A 26604-nucleotide genomic window follows, 5' to 3' on the forward strand; every position below is an offset into this window, starting at 1 on the left:
CCCCCCATCTTACCAACCGGCCACATCACTCCGTGATGCCACGGTGTTGAACACACACACACACAGCCCTCTGAAATCAGGTTATATCCTGATCATGTGAGTAAAGAACACTGAGGGAAGGGAAGCCAAGTCGAAACGTAACCCCTTCAGCTACAAGGCATACGGTCATCCTAATCAAAAAGATTAAGTCATCGCATACAAAAAGGGTTGAGGAAGTCATACTCTAGTGGGTCGAGTTATATTCCAAAGTCACAAAGCAGGGAACTGGAGACCAAAATAAGCGGGGGAGGAGGAGGAAGGTGGAGTGTGGAGATGAAGCAACACCTCTCCGTTGTCCATAAACACCTCTCACCATAAGACATAAATTCACGGGGTCTCGTGACCTCTCCTGTGCGGTCACAGAGAGACCAGACGCCACGAGGGGTCAACGCTGACATCCGAGGCAGAAAACTAATGTGAGGAGGGAGGTATAGTTATTAGGTGGGTGGGAAGCCGGGAGTGACTGACTGATGGGGCTTCAGGATGAGCAGTGGTGGTGGTGGTGGTTGACAGGTCAGGTAGGTCGGGTGGAGAGGTTCGCGGGAGGTTAATCAAGGTCTGTGTGTGCGTGTGCACATATCAACGATACGAAAGGAGAAAAACCCACGAGAGACGTTAAGTGTGGGAGTCTGGGTGGCTCAGGTACACCTTGGCAGAACATTGATCCGCTGCAGCCGCTGCGGCGTCACCTGATCTCTACTGTCCTCTACCCAAGCTCCTGCTGCTGCTGCTGCTCTTTATCGCACATCTACCGCTGCCACAACAACACAGCAGGAGGGAGGGGTGGCAGTCGCTGCTACAAGCCCACTGACCGGCTCCCAGTCACCCATTAATTATACCTCGGGCCTGCTGCCACCTGCTGGTGGGCCAGCCGATGAAGATGGTGGTGTAGAGGCAAGACGGAGGAGAGGAGCCGTGTGCCGCCAGCTGCTCCAGAGGAGAGGGCGGGCCGGCCAGGGGGCGGGGCTTAACCCCTGCTGCATCTAAGTCGTTCATGAGGACTCCCCCCCAACCACCACCACCGATACGCTCGGCTCCCCCACTACCGCACCACCATCAACGCCACTCTCTCCTCCAACATTTGCACTATCACCCTCTTCTCCAACACTTGCGCCGCGGCACCACCACCACCACCTACCTCCTCCAACGTCGCAAAGTCTCACGAAGTGATTCATGTCGAAGATAAATAAAAGAAAATCCAATATCATCCCGTACACAACGGAAGCCAGATAGGTACAGGGATCTTCGTGAAGACCCGACCATAACGCCAACACAAAAGCGACCCCCTCACACTCTCCCTCGTCTACATACCGGCCCTTAACATGACGGTGAACGCGTCTCCAGCAGCGATTCCAATTACAATCAAATTTCTTTTAACGATTCTGAAATCATCTCTCTCCTTGCTGGCCACGACAAATCGGCTTTTTAGGAACAAATTCCCCGAGGGAGAAGGAGGAAAAAAAAGGGGGGGGAGACGACGGAGTTTGAAACCTGTGAACAAAGCTGGTCCGAGAGGGTCGGGTGCAGAGAGCCCCGCGCTGCAGGACTGAGGTTTGAAATTGTGGGCGACAGTAATCCTTCTTAGGGCAATGGTCCCGCGGCCAGGACCCGGCCAAATTGCTATTGAGGCGGCAATCGGCTTTTGTGCCGGCGATAGCGGTGACAAGCGCGCGGTGGGGGCATCGCGTGCACACACCGCTGTCTGTTGCCATAACGACTGACCAAACAACCCCAGGGTAAAACACTTGTACACTAGCACATCGTGGGCCATGGGAGCTTGCTCAGCACAGCTACCATATCCCTGCCACCACCCACCACCCACCACATCATGGGCGGCGACGAGTCTGGACGCCCTACCCACGGCCGCTCAGCCCGGCTGTGGCTGGGGATGATGACACAACAACACACACATTTCACGAGTGTAATAATCCGATAAATTTACTTTTACATATCGAAGGCTTCCAGTCACGGACACCAGTCCTTCCCCAACAGAGGAGTCATGCAGAGGTGTGGGAGACCCGGGAGCTATTTTTCAGGATGAGAAAACCTTGACCATTTTCCTGTGAACCTGAACATCCACACATTCCGTGAACTAATTTCGTGATCATAATCAATCAGTAAAAAAATAATCCTAGATCAATGATCTATAATAACGATAAAACACACCTCAGTCTTGGGGTAAAATGAGAAAACACGCCTCAGTCTCTGGGTACAGACACAAGACGTTTGTTACGAGAGAATGACTAAGGTAAGTGAGGGCGGCGGGAGTGTTCCAGCCTGGGAGGCTGGACCAGCGGCTATTGCTGGACCCGCCAACACACAAATACGCCTGGCTTTTTGTTGTTGTTGTCATCCGGCGAGGGGAGGAGCGCCACGTCCATCACCAGCCCACACTAAACACGTTACTGCAGCAACATGTTCAGCTCCACCCCATACACTGACGTGCCCATGCTAGTAACCCCAAAAGTGCCCTTTAGAAAGTACGGCACTTTCCCTAAGTTTGCACATCACACTGTCACGTCCCCACACCCAAGTTCACAGCTGAGGAATGGGGAAGTTAGTGCAGCTCCGGCATCATCGGTCATAAGTGCTGTATTAACACAAAGAGGAAAAAGAACCAAACTGAAGAGCACCACTTACAGGCGTCTGGTGTGTGTGTGTGTGTGTGTGTGTGTGTGTGGGGGGGGGGGGGGGGCGCTTTCTTGAGTATCTCCTAATATTATGTTTTTCTCGACATACTAATAATAATCACAGGTTTATTGACACAACTGTATACAATACTACTACTACTAATAATACTAATAATAATAATAATAATAATAATAATAGTAACAATAATAATAATGATATAACAGGTTTACTGACAAGACTGCAGCCAAACGCCACCAAAACAGACAAAAAAAAAAATGGGGGCAACAAAACGACTGTGAGGAAGTTAAAATGTCCTTACAAACGCGAGGTTCGTGTCGGTGATCCTTACAGTGATAACTGCATTCAAGGAGCAAAAGAACCACTGGGTCCTTACGAGACTACTTGTGACAGCGGATGAGAACACAAAACTTATGGAACACTGTGGTAGGAGTAGAAAGACGTACATTTCTTTTTTTCCAATCAAGTCTATGCTCAAACGTATCTATTGCTACTGCTTTCAACTAACGTAACGGGTAATTCATTCCTCAAGTTCACAATCCTAGTAAAGAAAAAGTACTTCCGTCTTCAGCGAGGTAAAAAAAAAAAACTTTGCCCACGAGTTTACATCCATTACCACAAGTGGGATCAGACGACCCAGCCTTAAGAAGCTATGGAAATCTAAATTATCGAAATCTTTTGACGATTATGAATACCTGTATGAGACCCCATCTCGACCTTCTCTTTTTCTAAACTAAACTGATTTCATTCGTTCAGTCGGCTTTCATAGCAACTGTTTCCTCTGGCCGGGAATCATCATCTTGGTAGCATAAACCACTGCCAGATTCCCACAGTGTGATGGTCCTCGCTACCTACATGTTTCAGAGCATGTCGAATATAACAGGACCTGCCATTTACCGCGAGCCTGGAGACCCGTGGAGGGAAGTCGCTCACTTGTCGACAGCATTAATAGCGCCTTCCTGAAGCAGACCACATCAAGCGCGAGTCAAGAGGCGGAAGTACACACAGCATCAAACGAGGTCAGGGCCAGTGTATATACACTCCACCAACAGTGCGAGTCAGGGCCTATATAGATATGCCCTACACCAAGTGATTCAGGGCTGGTGTACACTCGAACTAACTTCACCTTCAGTGGGAAACAGGGCCGGCATATGCTCTACACCAGTGAGTCACCGCCGGTGTACATCCCCACATCTATGTGAGTCAGCGCCGGTATACACCCCCCTTCAGTGTGAGTCAGCGCCGGTATACATCCCCCTTCAGTGTGAGTCAGCGACGGTGTACACCCCCACATCAGTGTGATTCAGCACCGGTGTACAGCCCCCTTCAGTGTGAGTCAGCGCCGGTGTACAGCCCCCTTCAGTGTGAGTCAGCGCCGGTGCACAACCCCCTTCAGTGTGAGTCAGCGCCGGTGCACACCCCCCTTCAGTGTGAGTCAGCACCGGTGTACAGCCCCCTTCAGTGTGAGTCAGCGCCGGTGCACAACCCCCTTCAGTGTGAGTCAGCGCCGGTGTACATCCCCACATCAGTGTGAGTCAGTGCTCGGCATACGAGTTCTTGCACAAAATGCCGCCACCAATCTAGGGCAGCAGTTCAATATGAACACATCCCCGGCCAACAGTATGCCTGGAACAACTCACCACCACCACGGAGGAGGAGGAGGAGGGAATGGTGCTCCCAAGGGCCACTAGATACGAGGATTAACGAATATATTAAAACTCGCCAAACAGCGCGTGGGCGCGACGCCCACGGAGGGCCGCGGCAGGCATCATGACGGGGAGCTGCATGGGCGGCGACCAGCTGAGCGCCATTTGTCATCCTCCTCCGGACGGACGCCCAAGCTTAAACTGTGGCAATAACAACGGATACGGGGGGGAGAGAGAGAGAGAGAGAGAGAGAGAGAGAATAGGCTTATAGCAAAACACACACACACACACACACACACACACACACACACACACACACACACGGTGAGGAAATCTTCATGACATGAGAATCCACACGAGATGGGCGAATGCCGTCATTGTCGACGCTAAAGGAAACCAAATTCTGTTCGACAGAAAGCCAGAACTCGCAGGCAACCGAGTGCAAAGGGGAGGAGGGAGACAAGCCATGAACATCAATCAACTTCACACACACACACACACACACACACACACACACACACACACACACACACAAACTGTAGCACGTGCGCACCTGGTTGTCCCCTGTTGACGCTGTATCAAGTGTCAACCTTATAGCCACAATCTCGTTTCTCCTCAACCCACTAGCATGTCCCGTTGGCCAATACTAGACGTCTCCCCGACACTATTTATGCCGGCTATATCCTCCAGGGGGAACGTCACCCCCACCCGTCAGAAACAAGTAACCACACACAACTTGGCTCTAATCTTCATTTTCTAAAAATCGGAAACCCGATATAGCCCTGGCCGCGAGCCGGGGTGCCTACTGCCGCCCACGCCGTGTATGTGCTGAAGAGTGAGGCGTGGGCGTCGGGGTCGTGGGCGAAGCGGAGGGCGCGGTTCACAACAGATACGGGGGCGCCGCCTTAAACTCTCCAACAGGTCCAGGCTTAGAAGGGAATAAAAAAAAAAAAAATGGGGTCGACAAACAAGCTGTTCTGCCACCACCACAAGGATACGCCGAACCATCTGGATGTACCTACCCCAAAACTACAGACACCGTCGGCGCCTCCGTCAGGGGGGCGGGCCATCATCAATGCTGCCGTCAATACCCCAACCCCCCCATGATCCCCCCCTCCCCAGGTCATCGTCGGCACTGTTGTAGTCAAAGGCCCTAACGTCTCACCACCACCATCAACGTCTTGAACGCCCATGCCGTCCGTCAGGAGTCTCACGCCCGTCACCGTTCCTCCCTACGGCGTCATCACATTTACCCGCGGTCGTCCCGTGGGCGTCTACGGTGTTGGCGCGGCTTCCAACAGCTCGTCGACCGACAAACTCGGCACTTCGAGTCGGCGAGAGCTGTGTGTGTGTGTGTGTGTGTGTGTGTGTGTGTGTGTGTGTGTGTGGGTAGGAGACCTCGCACAATTACTCCAGGTAAAAGAATACAAGTGCATCACTGGCAGGCTACGGGTGGGCTCCCGAGCCTCCACCCAAAAAAATAAAAAAACGTACCCTGGACGTGGCCTCCTTCATAACCTTATATTAAGGAAAAGCAAAACTACAACAACAACAATGATAAGGGGAGGAGGGTTGCAGAAACGGACAGAAGCAGAAGCCTGTGTGTCATGAAGCACGGAAGTGTGGTGGTCGTGTGGGCGGTGAAGCAAGGCAGCTGGATACATGGCAAGCCAGGGACAGCGTTAGACCGTGTGTGTGTGTGTGTGTGTGTGTGTGTGTGTGTGTGTGTGTATGTGTGTGTGCGTAGGTGTGGAAGTGAGCATGCTTGTATATTCAAGTGTTATGTGAGTGCATGCATGCATGCGTGCGTGCGTGAGCAAATACTTGCTAAAGTTCCGACTAGAGGGAGGTACTTACAGTGCTGCTCTGTCCGGAAGCCTCGCACGCGTCGCTCATCAGGTCGCTACTCACCTGGGGACCAAAAAGAAAACCATCATTAAAATACAGGTCAATGAAATGCACACTGGTACAACAGGCACTCCCCTAACCCTACTCTCCAATATCTCACGATCCCTCAACACACAATAAGACAATGAGAAAACCCCAGCACCCCCAACCCTCCCACCTCCTCGACACAAGACAGGCTACTGTTAAAACATTCCAAATCAACCTCCCCAGCACACAGGAACGCCGACACGACCCGTAAAAAAAAAAAAAAAAATAAAATAAAAAAAAAAGACCAACTTAAACCCAAACAATGCCATTAAGCAAGCGTTACTCGCCCCCCCCCCCCCTCCTCCTCCCCCCACAAAGAGAGAGAGAGAGAGAGAGAGAGAGAGAGAGAGAGAGAGAGAGAGTGAGAGAGAGAGACTGTATGTGTGTGTGTCTGTGTGTCACTGAACGAAATCTCGTATGTACGTCCAACACGAACTTGTCTTGACGGTCGGGTGTGATGGACTGCAAAATGAACGCTTACGACTCCTGTTGTCTCGGTAGGGTTGGTAAGCATGAATACGAGACGCCTTTCTGGGTAGTCATGGAAGCTGTTGTGTTTTAGTAAAGTACTCTCGAAGAAAAAGGGGAGCAAAAATGCATTATAAATGTCTAAAAACGATATACTCTTCTACACTGTACTATACTTTGATTTACGAACATTTAAGAAATACATGCAAGAAACGCAAGGTACCAGAGGCAAGACCCTACTAGAGTGCATGTCAAAATCCTTCGTCTGTGGTGCTAACACTAAGATGCGAGGTTCTTTTGATGGCTGTAACCACAATACATCACCCACCTCCCTCCCTCCCTCGAGTACGGCAGCACGACCCCTTATGGCACGCCAGTACCCTCCAAGCACGGAATTTTTTTACCCCCACCCCCCCTTGAGCATGGCAAGTGCGACCCTTGGATAGATGTCTAAGGTCAAGTCAGAGGCCACGCCATCATACCAAGGAATGAACGTACAGTCTCGCTTATTATCGTACAGTGCGTCAAGTTCAATGGATATATATATATATATATATATATATATATATATATATATATATATATATATATATATATATAGATAGATATTCGAGACATCTTTTCATGCGACACAGCCAGCACAAAGTCCAGCGAGAAGCTATTACTTCGCTACGTGTGCCGTCTGACGCAGCCAACCCTGGCGAGAAGGAATTAACAGCAGCACGCATCGCTACCCTCAAGTCTGGCCAGCTTTGCATCCCACGATCCGTCTCGTTGGGAAACCCACCCCACACCTCAAGTCCACCTCACGCACGATAAACCAGAGCCGAGACTCGCTAATCCTCGGGCCACTTACACCCACGAATACACACACACACACACACACACCGATACCCACAGGTAATGTAGCGATGTAGCGGCACAAACAAAACCATTATCCACAAACCAATAACTCCGGGAAGCCAGGAGACACGAACGTACATCAACAGGCAACGCTGGGAAGCCAGCCATACCGTCGTTACCCTCCAAATATACGAGACCTGCAGAGTCCCCTCGTCCCACCGTGTAAACACGAGCGTGAGACCATTACACCCCACCTCCTCCTCCCCGTCGAACACAACGGTTCGAACCCTCTTGCACGACGGGCGTTTGCCACTCCTGGGTACGATGGACGACTGGCAGGCGACCCGATGTCATGGCACCTAAGGGGTTCGGTTGTACCGTCATGAAACCATGGGTTTCGCGTTCTAATATTTCACCAGCAGTTACTTTACCCGTTCCCACACGCGACGGGAGGAGGCAAGCCTTGCCCGCCCCCCGGCCCTGCCTCTCTCGCCTCTGTGGCTCACCACTCCACCACGGGAAGCCTAGATGACCGACTTCCTCGGGATCCCACAGAAAACAACTCTGACCTACACTAACTGAACTCTAGAGTCAACGGATTATCACCACATTTCCAACATACCCTGGATGTAGAAAAGCTGTCAATTAAATAACAATAGTAGTAGTAGTAGTAATATAGTAGCAGTAGTAGTAGTAGTAGTAGTAGTAGTAGTAGTAATAGTAGTAGTAGTAGTAGTAGTAATAATAATAATAATAATAATAATAAGAAGAAGAAGAAGAAGAAGAAGAAGATGAAGAAGCTAAAGCTACTTCAAAGACTTGTCCACTCAACAATGCAATTATTCACATTAACACCGGTGTAGTGTTTCAAGGTCGTCACGCCCCACAAACCACAGGAAAAGCACCAACGACAAAATGGTGTGATCCACGCCAAGACGTACACCCACACACACACACACACACCTCCTCGCTGACATCTAAAGGGGAGCAGACAAGAAGAAACTGCTTTACATACGAAAATAAAGTGTTTGAGAGAGAGAGAGAGAGAGAGAGAGAGAGAGAGAGAGAGAGAGAGAGAGAGAGAGAAAGAGAGAGAGAAAGAGAAAGAGAGAGAGAGAGAGAGAGAGAGAGAGAGAGAGAGAGAGAGAGAGAGAGAAACTGTGTGTCAGCGACTCGCAGGTGTGTGACTGATAGATTGATTTTCGTGGTATGTGTAACTGGGACTCGATCGAGCGTGTGAACATCAATGAGCCATTAACTCCCGAGATAGTAGTGGTTGACAGTACACCCGATAACTGTGTGAACTGGTGAGGACATGGAGCGGGCCTCTGGCGGGGGGGGGGGTCTGCTCCTCTCATCGCCACCACCAATAATAAAAAGAACCAATAAGGGACGCTACCCCCGCCCTTCACTGTACCTCATCATCAAAACAATAATAATAATAATGCAGCAGCAGGTTCTTACATTCCCATCCACACGAGCTCTATGTAAATCATACACGCACTTTACCAAGCGCCCCCACACCAAACCCAACACAGCAAACTCTCTCTCTCTCTCTCTCTCTCTCTCTCTCTCTCTCTCTCTCTCTCTCTCTCTCTCTCTCACACACACACACACACACACACACACACACACACACACACACACACACACACACTCACACACAATAGCTCAAAATCGGCCACGTCTTCTAAGAGAAGGTTGACCGCGGCGTGGCCAGGGTCTCCCTCCTCTCCACCACGCTACCAACACGATAAATGAATACTCCAGGTATCACCAACACCACACGGGGGTCTGCTGCTCTTTTGTCACGTGACCCACGAGGTCTGCAGGAAGCGTTAATGGCCGGTGACCTAACGATCATTACTGGCAGTGTCCCGCTCCTCCTCCTCCTCCTCCCTCTTCCAAGAGCTAATGACCCATGGTAATTAAAAGGCCAAATTCACAGACAGTTCCACCCCTCCAGCTGAAGTCTCTGCCTTACCTTTGAATCACCAGCATCAGTAACAACACCACACGACGCAACCCATCCTCACGACGCAACACCTGCGCACGACCATTACCTCCCTCTCTCCCCTATAGTACTACAACCGTGCCACCTTCACCATTACTACCATTGGTTACGACGGCCTGGCCTCCGACCCCGATCCATTGAGGCCATCACAGAGCCCCATCCCCCCCACCCCGTGTAGATATAATCGGGCTCACGAGGTTAACAAGCGCAGGTGTGTGTACCATCTGCCGCGGCCAGCAAACTAGGGCGTCTCTCGTCGGGGGACGTCGTCTACGCATCGGCGCACACGCGCACGACCCTGGCCAGAACGAGCTGTTAAGCACCTGTTATCCGCCCCACTCCTCCAGCTGCGAGAGAACTTTTCTCAAGGGGCGCTAATGACCCGCGCTGGTTTTTCAGTGTTCCCCATGTTACGCCTTCCGCTCTCAAAATATCAAAAATGCGCAGAGTAAACACACCTCCATTAGTCACAATTTGTACAGCGCATCCTAACCAACGTTACAGCTGCAGGCTACCATTGCTGCTAGTTCGTCTCCTGTGAGAGGCTGCTGGGGGGGAAAAAAAAACCTGTCCTCGTATTTGCCACTAATGTCTTTCCCCTTAGAGAAGACGACCCCATCATGTTTAGCCACGACCAGCGTCTCCTCAGCGGCCCAAACTGTCGCTCAACACGAAGACACTCCAGCCTTTGCGGCATTACAGGTCATGACTGGTGTCCAAGTGTTTAAAAACCAACCCTACTCGTTGCAATGTCTGGGGGGGACAGTTTCGTAAGAGTTCTTACTGCGCTGCGAAGACGAGCAAAGCTCAACGAGAGAGGCTCTCATAAACGAACTCAAGGTCTCGACAAGTGTGAGCACAACGGGAGAGGGTCTCTAGGTCTATGTGAAAAGTCGGGGTGTATGGAGGAGGAGGGAGGGTGGAGTTCAGGAGGGAACTCGTCCAGGGAACATGTTGAGATCACCATCTCTATCTACAGTCAGGGGTTGGTTGGCCGGGTCTGGCAACAGGTGCGGTGGTGTCCTCACCAGCACAACCCTTCGATGGTCGTCTCAAGCCAGCACACAACCACTCCACGCCGCACGACCCCTCACAACCCACCCGAAGGAGGACCTACCTACCTACCTACCTGCAGACCATTTAACGACCAACATACCACGTCTGCCCCTGAACAACTTCCACCTGCACTACCCGACTACTGCGCCAAAGTCAACAACAACAACAGCCACCACGAGATATCGATCCCTATAGATGAAGTCTGGAGAGCATGAGACCCCGTAGCTGGCCCACCAGGCGGGCTCTACTGCACACCGTGACTGACCAGGGAACAACACATACCTAACGTCCTTCTCTCATCACGCGAAGGGCAACCACACACACACACACACACACACACACACACACACACACACACACACACAACACACACACATCTTAGTCAATCTGTAGTCGGTAATAACCAGCCTTCATCGATCAACTAACACGATTCTGTCAATCTTCTAAAAAAAAGAAAAAAAATACATATTTACTATATCTCATGCAAATATTGAAGGCTGTTCCAACTCCATATCCCAGTGTTGGAACTCTAGTCATTTAGGTAGTATGAGGCCACGGCCCGCAGGCCTCGCGTACCCTCCATATCAACCTCCACCCCCCATGCATTCCACCGTCCGTCCCCTCCACCCCCCACAGAACTCTCGTGCAGCACCATCTCCAGGAATACCATATTTTGTTTACCACCTCCTTAAGAGTGGGTGAGGGAGGGCAGGTGTGTTGCGAAGGCAGGCAGGGGCGAAGGCAGGGAGGGAGGGAGGGATGGCGTTAAGGGGTGTGTGTATATGTGTATGTGGGGGATGTGGATGCTACCACAGGGGAGGATGGAGCGTGGAATGCGAGGAGCACAGCGTGTCTGGCGGGAGGCGAGTAAACGTTTGGGAGGAGGACGCCTGCGTATGACGCCTGAAGAGCGGCGCCTGTGGTGCGCCTGTCTGCCTGCCTGCCTGGACGGTCGACTTTAACGCCTGTGATGCCCAGGTACTTCACACTAGATCGATCGATCTTCCTACCATGCTGTAACAGAGGGTGTGTGTGTGTGTGTGTGTGTGTGTGTGTGTGTGTGTGTGAGGGAGAGGACTGACTTTGGAGTGAGTGGGGGAAGAATGGGGGATATGAAGTGCTGACGGGAGGAGGAGGAGGAAGAGGGAGGAGGAGGAAGAGAGCCAGACAACGCTCACACCCTACAAATAGTCTTTTTACGGGCGAGTTAAATATTCAACCAGCGCCGCTGCTGCCAGGCAAAAATCACGTCCGTCATCTGTACAGCAGGTAGAACCACCACCATCACGCAACACACCACGACTGCTCCTTCCCATCAACCTCGCCACGAAACACTGGTCAATCGATCCATCAATCAATCAACTAACGGCGGGAGAGAGTGAATGGTGCAAGGCGACTTTGCACCGACTGGCGCACGAGATCCCGAGGAAGTGGGGGGGGGGGCCACGTCAGCAGGGCCAACCAAGCGAACTTAAGTAACAACTTCAATCTTTCTTAATGATGTTCCCACCGGCAACAGGGCGTGCCGTGGGAAACAAAGCTCGTATATACGAACCACCTCACAACACGTACCGAGGCGATCTGTTTCTGGGATCGAGAGGCGTCTGCGTACTTCAGTTAACACGCCACAGCAATTCATTAGAAACCTTTTTTTTTTCAAAATCAAATACGAAAGAAAAAAAATCTGTCCCTTTACTGGCTACCAGCAGCAGCTGTTGTGCGAGAGCCAGTTATATACGGTGCATGTCCGACCAGGGTGGGAAGGGGGGCCTAGCCCACCGCCTGTTCACAGACGCAACACACACACACAGAGAGAGAGAGAGAGAGAGAGAGAGAGAGAGAGAGAGAGAGAGAGAGAGAACGACCCTACAGTGGTTTCCTTATGCCCCAGCTTTCAATCCTCATCTCTCACTCCATCAAGGACAACTACTGCTCTACAATCGACGTTCACCCGCACCTCGCTAAATATAAAAACAAATCAATTTTACCTTCATTTTTTGCGAGGTAAAAATATGAAGTTACACACACACACACACCGCCTGTTCACAGACGCAACACACACACACACACACACAGAGAGAGAGAGAGAGAGAGAGAGAGAGAGAGAGAGAGAGAGAGAGAGAGAGAACGACCCTACTGTGGTTTCCTTATGCCCCAGCTTCCAATCCTCATCTCTCACTCCATCAAGGACAACTACTGCTCTACAATCGACGTTCACCCGCACCTCGCTAAATATAAAAACAAATCAATTTTACCTTAATTTTTTGCGAGGTAAAAATATGAAGTTACACACACACACACGCGCGCGCGCGCCTGTCAAGTGTACAAGAATCCAGCCCTAACTTGATCTTAAGCTCCTTCTTGATTAACTAACTAACTAGTTACTATGATAACTACCTGGTTCTGTGTAAGTGAGCATCTGTATGTTTCCAGCCGAATGGCTCTGTCTTTAATTCTACAAAACGTTATCGTTTTCAAATATATTCTTTTTAACACGCTGCTAAATCTTACAGTGCCAAAATGAAACAACGATTTCTGGGTCTCAGAGCCGAGAACCCCCTTCCATGTGAAGGAAGCACCTCGCCTACATCCCACTTTACCCCCAGGGTTACCCTTTACCCTACACTATTCAACCTGACTGACCTGGCAGGTCGACCTACCGTGTCCTACGTCATCTCTTCTCTCCCTCCCGAGAGCGTCGTGCAACGCGCAAATCTACGACGAAAACATTTATCTGCCCCACCCAGCACAAGACCCCCCTTCATAATCCCGTGACTGTTCCAGGACACCAAATAGGTGGATGTAAGTAAGTCCTCCCTCCCTCCAGGTGATTGTGGCTCCGACGGCCACGTCTTCCTCCAGGTCGATGGTCTGGAGTCTACAGTTATGAGTATCAAGACGTGGGCGAGCCGCTGCGCCGAGGCCACTCGCTACAAATCCCCGACCTGGTTGGTTGTGGAGGTAAATCGCACAGACGAACGCAATAACACGACGTGGTTCATCCGTTTCCCAAGAGATTAGAAAATAATCATTTCCAGCGACATAATAATTCACTTCCAGGCACGGAGTCTGGAAGTGTGTGGTCATCAACTCCCCAACATTTCCGAGACTGAAAGTTTAATATCCAGTCCCTTGAAACCGTATCGATTACTTTGGTCACGACGCTGTGGTTTATGGCCGCTCGGGACACCGATAAGACGGGAGCACGCTGACAAGGGGCACCAGATGAACACAGTTCGGGGGAAAAGTGGAAGTTCGTACCAGAACGACAGACGGACGGACGAACGGACGGATGAACAGGCACAAGAACAAAGAGGCAGGCAGGCAGGGAGGGAGTGAGGGAGGGAAGCTACTCCACTGTACCAGTGTAAGCAGTGGGTATCTCCCAGAGGCTTGCCTCAAGCAACAATCACATCCTGTTGTCGGACCAGTATTTCCCCCTAGGCTGCCTCTCCGTCCGCCGAGCTGTTCACCACCACCACCACCACAACCTCACCTCCCGACAAGGGTTGACCAGCCAACCCACCTCCTCTACCTCAACATCACCTCCCTGCCCGGGGCTGACACCACCATCATCCAATCCTCCCCCTCCTCCTCTATGTCGCAAGCATCGTGAAGGCACGTGAAGACCACCCCACCTCCCACCCCCCTTACCCTCTCCTTGATGTAACCAACACCTTATTTTATATCCTCCGACGTCAGTGACAAATTGCCCTGGCCGCGTCTCACATGAGCCTGAGATGTCGTGAGGTGACGTCCCGAACAATTTGCACGGCCGCCACCAGATGTGCTCACAGATGTGCGGCGCCCCCGACGACACAGCTTTCATAACTTCGGGAGCTGAAAGTTGTGTCAAGGCTTTCACGTCGAGACAATCTGTCCTTTATACAAACACAACCTGTTCTCCGGACGCTTTCAGGACCAAGACCAGATCCACGGAGTGCGGTAGAATCTGTCCGACCACACCAGCCCGGGCGGGGGCAGGTGGTGGTGGTGGTGGATTCCGACCAGCTTAGGCAGCAGGTGGTATGTCCGACCTGCCCGGGCCCAGTCAGTGGTGGAGTCTGGCGGGCTATCGTTCATCTCTCTCTCTCTCTCTCTCTCTCTCTCTCTCTCTCTCTCTCTCTCTCTCTCTCTCTCTCTCTCCACACACACACACCTCGTCTGATTAACCCATCCCTGCATGAAGACTTTATCATCAATCATAACGTACAGTTACATTGGGCACTGAAGCATATCACAACGGATTCTCCATCAAATCTCGCTTAACCTGTACCCCATCAACATAAAAAGAGCAATTAAGCATTTCAATGATCATGACGGATGAACCGTGTGTGGCTGTCTTGGAAGAGAAGGCGTGGGAGGGGGGGGGACTGTGTGTGTGTGTGTGTGTGTGTGTGTGTGTGTGTGTGTGTGTGTGTGTGTGTGTGTGTATCCAGGTGATCGTTGGGGTGGTGGGGGAGGGAGATAAACACCAGTTTACCAACACCTCCCATCCCCACCCGACTGGCCCAACCCAACCCCCTCACTCACACTACGTTACTTCACTAAAGGTCGGTGTCTGCCTGTGACAGTACGACTTTCACGTGATAAGACAGGAGGAGTAACGGCACCGGGTGGAGTGACCCTCACCACCGACGACTACCTTCTAGTGCTTCTGTCTGAGCAAAAGACCGACCAGGTGAAGCCACGTTAAACAAAGGAGGAACAAAGGTAATGAGAAACCGAGTAAAACGACTAATTACATTAACCTCAACGTGGATCAAGGGAGAAAATGAATGAAGATCAATATATAATAAATACATAGAGTATACAAATGATAAAAGTCAAGAAATGGCAAAGATTAGAGGGAGGCAATCAAGAGAGTGTTCTGGAATCGACGTCCGGCGGGCGAGCGAGCGAGCTGAGCTGAGCTGGCGGGAGGGCTGGGTGGGCAGGCAGACCAGCTTCCCTCACTGAGTGGAGTCGATGACCGTTCCCGTCCCTACACATCCTGCTTCCCACACACACACACACACACAGAGCCCTCCTACAACACACGATCACACACACATCACCCTTACTCTAATTACCAAACCTGGGCCGTGCCCCTCTCTCCACACAAGGACAACAACCGACCCACCAAGGGCACGCCGCACGCACGCCAACCGTCATCACCATACGCGACTCGGGCCACGTCCCTTCCTAATCGAGAGCTAGACAAGAAACACGTGCCCTCCCCCTCACCCCCATACACAAACCCTCACCCACAACCAGAAAAATGCCAACCACAACATTAAGGTTACATCATGACCTCCCGGCCATTCCCTCGCTGTGTCTCTCCCTCCACCATTAATATCCAACCACAAAAAAATAATGATACAAAAAGTATCAGCCAACTAATAACCACAAGCCAATTATAACTGTATAAAAACAGGTCCCTAATATTTACACACACACACACACACACACACACACACACACACACACCACACACACACACACTAGTCCTGGTTCCCTCAGTGTTTCCTGTAATCATTTCCTCGTGCATTATCATTCACTCCTGCATCACATTAAAAACTATAATAATCCACAAAATATACGCCCAGCAGAGGAGAACCACTACTCGCCCTGAATAAACTACCATAATGCTTTCCATGAATGACCAAACGTTCTCCATGAAAATTCCACGTTTTCTCTACACTCTTAACATCAAAAAGTTACGAATTATAAAAGACAAAACAAAAGTCTCTCACTTAAAGCGTTACGTGTAACCAAAGAAGTATTACATGAAAGATTTTCCAGCTGTTTATGCAGATCGCGACTTTTCGAACCTCTGCGGTACACGATGACGGGGTCGCTGAACTAAACCCGTAGAGGGTCAGGTCAAAAGGAAAGGGCATCACCAACCATCATGAAACCCGACCCCAGGTCAAAGTTCAGGGCATCACCAACCATCACGCCTGGGTTTTCGATGCCTCTGGGTACGATGACGGGTTCTCTATACCAAACCGTAGAGGGTCAGGTCAAAAGGCCAGGGCATCATCAACCATCACGAAACCTCCCCCCTAGACCCTTGTGGGTCAGTAAGGTCAAAAAGCTCAGGGCATCACGCCTGGGTTCGCACCACCGCGAGTCGCGCTGATGCGGCCCACCTCGCCCACCAGAAACTAACCACTCCAAAACAACGACCCTCCCGCCGGCCCTATTCTTACCGTCCAATATTTTTTCAACGCTCCCAATTTTACCTTGACCAGAAGCGCGCGCGCACGCACACGCCGCACGCACACACACACACACACACACACAGAAAACCTTTACAATGAGAAGGGGAAAAAAAAGAAAAGAAAAAGCAGAGGTCTTAATAACAATGGGCTGTGGTGACCTGCGGCTGGGGACTGGAGAGGAGGAGGGGTTGGTAGGTCGCTGAGGAGCAAAAGGATAGGAGAAAACGGGAGATGGCCAAACGAAGAAGCGGAAACAGGAGCAAACTAAGAGACAAGAACACGAGCAGAGGGAGAAGATGGTGCCAGGACGATGACTCCAAGGGGGAGGAGGAAAGGGGGGGGGGGATGGTGAAGGGATGGAAGAGAAGATGGGAAGGACAAGACTCCTGGAGATGGAAGGGGGATTCCTGATGGAAGAGGAGGTCTGAGGAGGAACAGGGACGTAAACCTGAGTGACAGCAGTGCGGATATTACACAGAACACTGGCCGCTTAACTCTGTCCAGATCTCATATATAACGCAACCTTCGGTACACAACCTGGTACACAAGACAAACTTATGTTTACGCCCATTACACACCCTACAAGCCCTAGTTGTTGGTTTACAGGTAAGTAAACCAGTTTACATCCATTACGCATCATTCACGCCTGGTATAAAGTTTATAAACACATTCATACATCCTTTAGGTTCCACTAGCTGGGATAGAAGTAAATCCATGTACTTCCAATACACACAACCTTAAGTCCCAAGTTGATATTTAGGTAAACCCCAGTATACTTCCATGACACCCTTCAACCCTTATCAACTGCCGATACATGGGTAAACCCATGTTTATATCATGCACAGGACACTCATTGGCCGGGATAATGACAGTTCTCCGACAAGGTTACTTTTGTATCAGGTGAACACTTCAATCCCAACGAAGACTTACCCTCCCACACACACACACACACACAACCCAGGTGCTCATCCTCCCCTAGGAACTAGATGATAAATGGGTACCCGACTTAAGCTGGTGTGTGTGTGTGTGTGTGTGTGTGTGTGTGTGTGTGTGTGTGTGTGTGTGTGTGTGCTTGAGCACGATGGTACGACCCTTGAGCACGACGGTGCAACCCCTGAACACGGATATGACCCTTGGTAACGACGCTTCGACCCCTTGAGCACGACGGCACGACCTCTGGATACGATGGCCTTAGGGGTAAGGCTCATCCTACCAAACACTAGCACAGTCTTGCTGAGGAGTTTTACCGTCCAGCTCGAGGGTCGTACCGTCGGCCCCAATGGGGTTAATCACCTCAACACACGTAGCTCGTGGGTACAGAAGAGGTGACGGCGACTACGAATACGCCAAAATCAGCGGTGTCCCTAAAGATTCTGTCCTGTTTCCTACACACTTTCTCCTTTAAATAAACGATTCCCTTTCTTCTTCTTCAACAAAATGCACTCGTATGCTATCGACTTAACACTGCATTCTTCAGCATCCTTAAAAATCTGCTGCTCCTTCTCTCACTCCATCTGCATCTCGTCTCGACACAACTTCAATTGACTCAAGGCTTGGACAGGATGCCTCAGTGGGGGTGGATGAAATCTGGTTAAGCTTAATCCCTTCATGACCGAGCCTCTGGCCGCGTTTCAACCGAAAATTAACAACTTTCCTCTCTACTTTGACGGATCTGTAAGTCCATCTTCTGGCTCAATGGGCATACCTGATATTACTGTAACATCCACACTTATCTTGGAAACCCCAACATAACGGGAATAGCTAAGACTGCCTCTTAAGAAACTGGGAGTCTGTTTAGATGTCGAAATTTCTTTTCTTCCAAACAGTTGCTCCGTATATACAAAGTACTGATTCGTTCTTTGCACGGTGCACTGCTGTCACATCTAGCGGTGGTTCTTGGCAGCCGAGTCAAATGCGGTCCGACTCATCAATTCACCCAGACTAACTCCTAAACTTGACCCACTTGCCCTACGGCATAATGTTGGTTCACTTTACCTTTCTATGGGCATTGCTTCGGTTTTTGCCCCCGAGAGCTGGCTGCTTGAGTGCCCCCCACCACCACTGACTAGACCACGAAATACTCTGCAATCTGCTGCGTCACATGATTACAGTGTGGCAGTTAGCAACTCAAGGGTGGGCCGTTTCGATAACCGTTTCTCTTCCCACACTTCGAAGCTTGGGAACTCTTGATCTTCACGTGTCTTTCCCCATAAACAAGACCTGGCACTTTGGAAAGGACTTGGTTTTTCGCTTCCTTGAAAATTCGAAAATACTTTTCCATGACTTTTTTTTTTTCTCCTTTCGTTAACCTTTTTGTATCTCAATTAGTCCCGGCCTTGATGTGGGCTCTTGTCCGTGACTTGATCCTCCTACATAAAAAAAAAAAAAAAGTGGGGGGGGGGGGGGGTTAAATCGACCAAGAGAGCTGAGGTTAGGCCATCCTTAACTCGACCAAGCAAGCCGTTTCTATCATACTCCTCCCCCAAAGCGGCCTGATCCCTGAAAGACAGCCTTCAACAGAGACAACTTCAACCCAACACATCCCCCCCCCCCACACAACCAACTCTCAGCCCACACCCCCGGGGGCCATTCGTGTTCATTTTATATATGACGATATAAAATCAATGATGCGGCCGGTGCTCAACCTCCCCCCCCCCCCCCCACCACCAACCCAACCTGAACCGTGTGTGTGTGTGTGTGTGTGTGCGCGCGCGCGCGCGAACGAGCATTAAACATTTTTCTTCCACTGCGTTCCACTATCGGAGGAAGAAAGGGGGGGGGGGGGGTAGTCTCCTGCAAGACTTACTACCTCACCAGAACACCATCAAAAGCTAATCAACAATCTAATGCTAATTACCAACGTTAATATCCACACACACACACACACACACACACACACATTATATGACCAATGTACGCCCGAAATGATCCTTCTGTCCTACACAAATGAAATTAGTCAACCTTGAAGCCAGAACCGGCAGACTAAAAGGATATAAAAAAAAAGACATAATACAAGACATAATGAAGATTAACAAGCAATAATAACCCAGATTAAAAGAAGAAAATAATATACGTTCATCATCAAAAATAAAATAACAATCAATCCCTGGGACATATTCTTTCGGCAAGGTGGCAGTCTCCAAGGATACTGTCACACCACATCTCAAAACTGAGGGAAGAGAAGGAAATATAAATATCCCACTTGTAAACAGCAGGCGCAACCCATGCATGGAAGCAGAACGTGTGTGTGTGTGTGTGTGTGTGTGTGTGTGTGTGCTTACGCTTCTTTGCTGAAACAAACAAAAACACAATGAGCAAAGACGCCACCAACAAATCGAATTTAATTCTGCCCTCCCCAAACCTTGAGGTTATATCGCGAGGAAATGCTGGCCTCCCCCAAGGTATGTCCCCGGCTACCCCCCCCCCTACCCAATACACACACACACACACACACACACCACACGAGTGGCGCCTCCACCCACTTAACGCACGCACATCCCAACTAACTCCATCCTCAAACAACCCTTCTTTCTACGCGCTAGTTCCCTACCCTACGGCAAAACATCTATGTTGATCTCTCTCTCTCTCTCTCTCTCTCTCTCTCTCTCTCTCTCTCTCTCTCTCTCTCTCTCTCTCTCTCTCAGAGGTATGGGATGGAGGGAGGGAAGGAAGAGGCGACACCTTACTCTACAGTTCAAGACTACACCCTCGTCCCCCCCGCCACAAGGCTCGATCTACGCCCCCCCTACATCCCGGCCCCAACCCAGTCTCCCCTTAGACTAGAGCAACGCCAGTCTGGCTCAGGCGGGATGAGGGGAGGTGGGGAGGATGTAGTTAACTGCTTCGCCAGTGGCCTCACCGTTCACGTTCCTCAACATACACAAAACCTCAGCACCGCCAGAGACCCAGTAACAACACAAGTGCCAAATACAATCACAACCACCCCCATCCCAACTCACTATAGCCTCCAGGAACAGATATCACAACACGTTACCTGTGCTACGAACTCGCATCCTCCTCACCATGTCGAACAGGTACCACACGCTATAACTAACAACCAGAATACCTATCCCTCACTATAATCTACGATAACTGGAACAAAATCATAATAATTCACAACCACAATCACGACGGGTAACCCTCGCTAAAACATAATTACAACGACCAAACCCTAACTATAATCTACAGTTACAACAAGTTCCACACACTATAACCTAATGATTGTAATTACAACAGGTAATCCTGCTATAATCTATGATAATCATAATCACGTGCCCCTCTCTATAAACTCAATTATAATAACAGCACGTACTGCTCTCTATAATTAGAACAATCAAAACACGTACACATCTTGATAAATCACAATATAACCCGTAACCCTCTCTTAATCAAAACCATAACAAGCATCCTCCACTCACTATACCCCTCACTATAATTACAACAATTACAATTACAACACTCTTCAAAGTACAAGACGTTTTCCCTCACTAAAATTACAATAATTACCCCTCTATTAAAGTACAAGTAACAAGCACCCCCCTCACTATAATCACAATAATTACAGTTTCAACACACACACCCACCCATGCCTATAATAATACTAATTAACACAACGAGTACCACCACTACAATTACAATACCTATAATCAAACACCTGCCCGTGAGCTCACTATAATCAACCACTCTAATGTGTACACATCTGGGTGCCCGATGAATTACCACGCCACCTACACGTTACAGAAACACCTAAGACTCCTAGTGTACACAACCCCAGCTTGGCTACGGCTAAGAGAGGGCGGGCATGCTGGCTACCGCCTTAGAACAACCCGAACTGATTACAGCAATAGCGCAATTGGACCCGAACATAACACCACCACAACTACGTGTACACCCAAACTACAGCCAACGTCTACCTCGCTACACACACACACACACACACACACCTACCTGCGCTCATACAGAACTAAGGCGGATAAGAGCTTGTCCATGCTCATTCCTGACCACAAGGACCTGATTTTGTGCGACAAGACACACGCTCTCGCAATCGTGCATGAAAATTCAATGCCAACTACGGACTCTCTCTTATCATATATATATATATATATATATATATATATATATATATATATATATATATATATATATATATATACACACACCAAAAATACGCCAAGTAACCACTGATCGACCAAACCCGTGGAGGGCACGAGCAGCGTGGTTATCCGATAGCCGACTGTCCTATCCAGGATTCAAATCGTGGTGGGTCGGTCCGCGTGCGCGACTCGAACAAAGGATAACAAAAAAAAAAAAAAAAAAGTATGCCATCGTGTTTTTTTCCCCCGTTGTGAGCATGAAGGACATGCGGCGATTCAAGGTCTTCTACAGCCAACACTGCCAGGCGACGACACACACAACCCTCCACCAGCCAACAATACCGAGCAACGACGGGTCATGGTCGGCACGGTGATCTCACGGATGGAGAGAACACAGCGTTGAGAAGAGCCAAAAAAAAATATATCGAGTTGGATTTTTTTTTGTTCTCCCCCATGTTTATGGGCTGCATTCAGGTGGTGACCATCAAAAGGACAACAGCAGGTTAAAGGCGCACCGCCATCACAACAGCCATAACGACTCTCTATCACCACCACCACTACCCGGGCAGCAGAAGGCTAGAGGGATCGAGGTACGAGCAGCACCGGTGACAAGGTCTAGTAGCTGTGGTGCAGGCTTCTGTCCGGGAACCCATACCACATCCTGGGAACACAATCCCCCCCTCACATCCTACCTCCGAACTGAAACATGATGGCAACGGACCCCCACTCCTTCCCCGGCCCATCTCCCTACTTACCACACCACGAGAACTCACTCCTCATGTACCCTGCACACATCACGAGAACTCACTCCTCACATAACCACTTCCCTACTACATCACATGAACTCGCCCTTCTCTTTCCCCACATCTATCCCACTGTCCGTCACTCACATCGTGATGGCAACACCCCCACACCCCCGACCCTTTCTACCCAATCCTTGGGAACGCACCGGTGCCCCTCCTGATCACATCTTGAGAACGCTCAGTGGCCCTCCTTCCCTACCCCGACCCCTCCCTCATCATGGGGCAGGGAGTCAAAATAATACCAGAAGCATACTGAAGGGAAGGCAGGAGGGAGGGAAAAGGGGGGGAGCGGGGGTGGACGGGGTGGGAAAACAACAGGCCGTTCCCTACAGGCCCGTGTTTACGATAGGCCGTGGCAGGCGGCGCAGCGGTCGATGTCGGCACACGCGGGCCAGCGTGCCGTCCGCCGTACACGGGTTTTAAACACAGGCGCTCCATGTGGCACGGCCTTCATCAAGCCTTCATACAGCCAATCAACTGCCACTTCAGTGGTGACAAGTGTTTGCAACAATCAAACGAAACTCAACTTATTGAGTGGGTATGTTTTTAACACACTGGTGGAATGATTCACCTGACGCTAAACCTGGCTGACGCCTTTATAAACTCACTTCATCACAGGTAGCGGGAGTTTCTTTTTTTTATTATACGTTGCTTGTCTACATTATCATCATGAAGCTGGAGACAATAAGCTTTCGTCGCATACGAAAAAAAGTAACTTCTTGACGGGGCGGAGGTGTGGAGGAAGAAAGATGGAGGAGAGATGGTGGGAGCACAGCAGGTGTGGAGGAAGAAAGATGAAGGAGAGTTGGTGGGAGCACGGGAGACAAAGGTGTGGCGACAGGTACTGCTACTGGCGGGAGACAGTGAAGGGTGGGCGGGTAGGTAGGTAGGTAGGTAGGTAGGTAAGCAGGTGCTGGAGCCAGGCAGGCAGACAGGGAGGGAGGGAGTTGCAGGCAGCAGCAGGAGGTAAAGAGCGATCTCTCGGCCCTGGCCAGCCAACCTCCACCGCCAGTTGCCATAGTAACAAATCAACAGTGTTCCGCAGGTCCTCTCTCGCCACGGCACCGCCCGATAACACTGCTTATCTTTTATTTAACAGCCGTCGTCCACCTGCAGCAGAGGCCCGCCTGGCCCGGCTACTCCACCCATCCACTGGACACTTCTCTAACAAGTAAGGTTCTTGGCAGGCGGTCTGTGACGGCCATGGAGTTGGGGTGACGAGAAACCGGGGGGAGGCCGCCTTCAGGAGGGAGGGAAGAGTAAGAGGCGAGGGGTGCGTGTGTGTGTGTGTGTGTGTGTGTGTGTGTGTGTGTGTGTGTGTGTGTGTGTGTGTAACTCGTGGGAAAGACTCGCTACTCTGTGGTGATGGCATAGACATCACAATGCGTGACCGACAACTTCGACTTCCGCCGCCGCAGACTTCCCATGGTCAGCAGAGCAAGAGCATACTAGGCTTCACCCAGCACCACCAACCACCACCACCACCTCGACTCCCCCCACAACCTACTCTCATCATAACCTTCCTCTCCTCAGGATAGCAAATGGAAGAGGAGGTCACAAGATGACGCTCAGCAGTTGCCACTCCTTTAATATACTTTCCCATTGTAATATCCTACGTATCAAACAAATGCTATCAAACCCTCAGATTCTTCAGTCCGTGAAACATATATTTCAAATCTTCTTGTGCCACGAGACCCATTACTTGAAATGATAAGATTTCACCGCCCGTTCATAATCCAGGTCCAGCCACATCGCGGGCTGCTGCTCTTCAACCACCATTGCCGTAGCAACCACCTCTCTCCTACCGCCGGTAGGTCTCCCTAGTCCCTACCACCCAGCCCTCTCCACTCCCATCTCCCAGTACCTACCATCCATCACCTTCCTAATACCTACCACCACGCCCTCTTGGCGTATACATCCGGAGTTAAAATTGATCATCATCCACGTAATCACTTCACACCTATCAACTTCAAACCTCCGACCCCCCCCCCCCACCGGAGCCGGCAACTCTCCCTCAACTCTGCTAGGGATTCAAATCCTCCCGACCTCTCACAACTCCCATCCCAGCTAAATCCCACCAACCCAACCCTGTGCCTCGCTGTGATCGTCAAGTTAAAAATGCCTTTCAATTTCTTCCACTCCCGAGACCCTTTCTTCTCCCTTGCCTTTACAGTTTCACCCTTGGTGGAGGGAAAAAGAAAAACTTGAACTTTCCCTCCACCTCCCTGTTGTTCCTACTCCTCCTCCTCCCCCCCCAAAGCTGCCACACTGGCCAACGGGAGGCAAGCAGTTAAAGCTCGGGCCGCGCTCATGCTTTTGAATTCCCGGACAAAGAGGCAGGTCTGCCTCTCCTCCACTTGCATCCATCCCCTCATTTTCAGTTGCACTTTATAAAGCGCACCCCCCCCCCAAGGCCAGTGTGAAGCTGCTGGGGCTCCCCCGGGCCAGTGTGAGCCCCAGGAGCTCCCGTCCGCGCCCCTGAGGCCCGTCTCCACCATCGACTTGATACGCCATTCAGCTCGCCGCCACCTTCCTCCCGGCCGTCCGTCCTAACCCGCATGATCCTCTTACACTTCACGCTGGCTTTTCTGGGGAAACTGCATTAAATCCTCCCGAGGCTTTCAACAACTCTCTTTATTTACAAACGTTAATCACTTACGTAAACACCCTAATCCGTACGCGTCTTCTTCTCTTAATTACTGTGTCAAGACGCCAGTGTTACGAGAGAGAGAGAGAGAGAGAGAGAGAGAGAGAGAGAGAGAGAGAGAGAGAGAGAGAGAGAGAGAGAGAGAGAGAGAGAGAGCACAAACATCTAATTGTGACGACATAACATCACGTGAAACACTTCGTGCATGGTAACCAGGAACGTCTCTCCGCATCACTCTGTCACTCTCATAATTTCCAGATTGCAATCATCAATTCGGATCGACTCCATGAACGGCTGCTTCTCCCCCACACACCGCGAGACAACAGTAACATGATTCACTCCAGGGCACACACTTTCACCCGCATCTTTACAAACAAATGCATCATTTAAAAGTACAAATCACCATCACAACTGGCCACTTTACAACGGCCGCAACTCGGTCGAAGACTAATTATTAACCTTGCCTTTGCAGCATAGTTCAGTCCAAGCCGATGGCCAGCAGTACGTAAAACTTCGGGCCGAGTCAACATTCCTGACGGCAATCTAACTTCGCAATCGGAATGATGTCAATTCAATCTACACCAGGTCCCACTTGGTCCCACACACATTACGGGTGACCAAGGTGTGTAAATTACGGCGCTTTACCGGATAAGGGACAAGGGAACACCTTTCAAACTCGAGCGAATTTTATCAAACTGTGACACCCATGACTGGTGTGTGGGTCGAGACATCAGCCACCAATCTGGTCGAATACTGACAACAAACAGCGACGGTAACCTTAAGGCGGAAGCAGCAGCAGCAGCAGCTTCTTCGACGGAGGAAAAACTTCCACATCTGTCTCACCAGACGACACCCGCTCACCAACTTATCTATTTACCTGACTCTCTGTCCGTCTGTGTCTCAGTACCTACCTGACTCCGTCTGTGTCTCAGTACCTACCTGACTCCGTCTGTGTCTCAGTACCTACCTGACTCCGTCTGTGTCTCAGTACCTACCTGACTCCGTCTGTGTCTCAGTACCTACCTGACTCCGTCTGTGTCTCAGTACCTACCTGACTCCGTCTGTGTCTCAGTACCTACCTGACTCCGTCTGTGTCTCAGTACCTACCTGACTCCGTCTGTGTCTCAGTACCTACCTGACTCCGTCTGTGTCTCAGTACCTACCTGACTCCGTCTGTGTCTCAGTACCTACCTGACTCCGTCTGT

The 26604-nt window shown here is 50.4% G+C and overlaps 1 protein-coding gene across 21 annotated transcripts in view; it reads right to left on the bottom strand.

Moving 5' to 3' along the window:
* Nucleotides 1-26604, bottom strand: part of sm (heterogeneous nuclear ribonucleoprotein L) — a 443801-nt gene that overhangs the window by 279526 nt on the left and 137671 nt on the right. For 13 of the 21 annotated variants that reach the window (XM_071664637.1, XM_071664627.1, XM_071664626.1 and 10 more), the window contains one exon: nt 6192-6245. The exons of the other annotated variants lie outside the window; for them this stretch is intronic. In XM_071664637.1, the coding sequence (XP_071520738.1) occupies nt 6192-6245 (54 nt within the window). The remainder of the gene's footprint in view (nt 1-6191; nt 6246-26604) is intronic. 21 annotated transcript variants of the gene reach the window in all.

The sequence above is a fragment of the Panulirus ornatus genome, chromosome 9, assembly GCF_036320965.1.
Source record: "Panulirus ornatus isolate Po-2019 chromosome 9, ASM3632096v1, whole genome shotgun sequence".
In the NCBI taxonomy this organism is placed as follows: domain Eukaryota; kingdom Metazoa; phylum Arthropoda; class Malacostraca; order Decapoda; family Palinuridae; genus Panulirus; species Panulirus ornatus.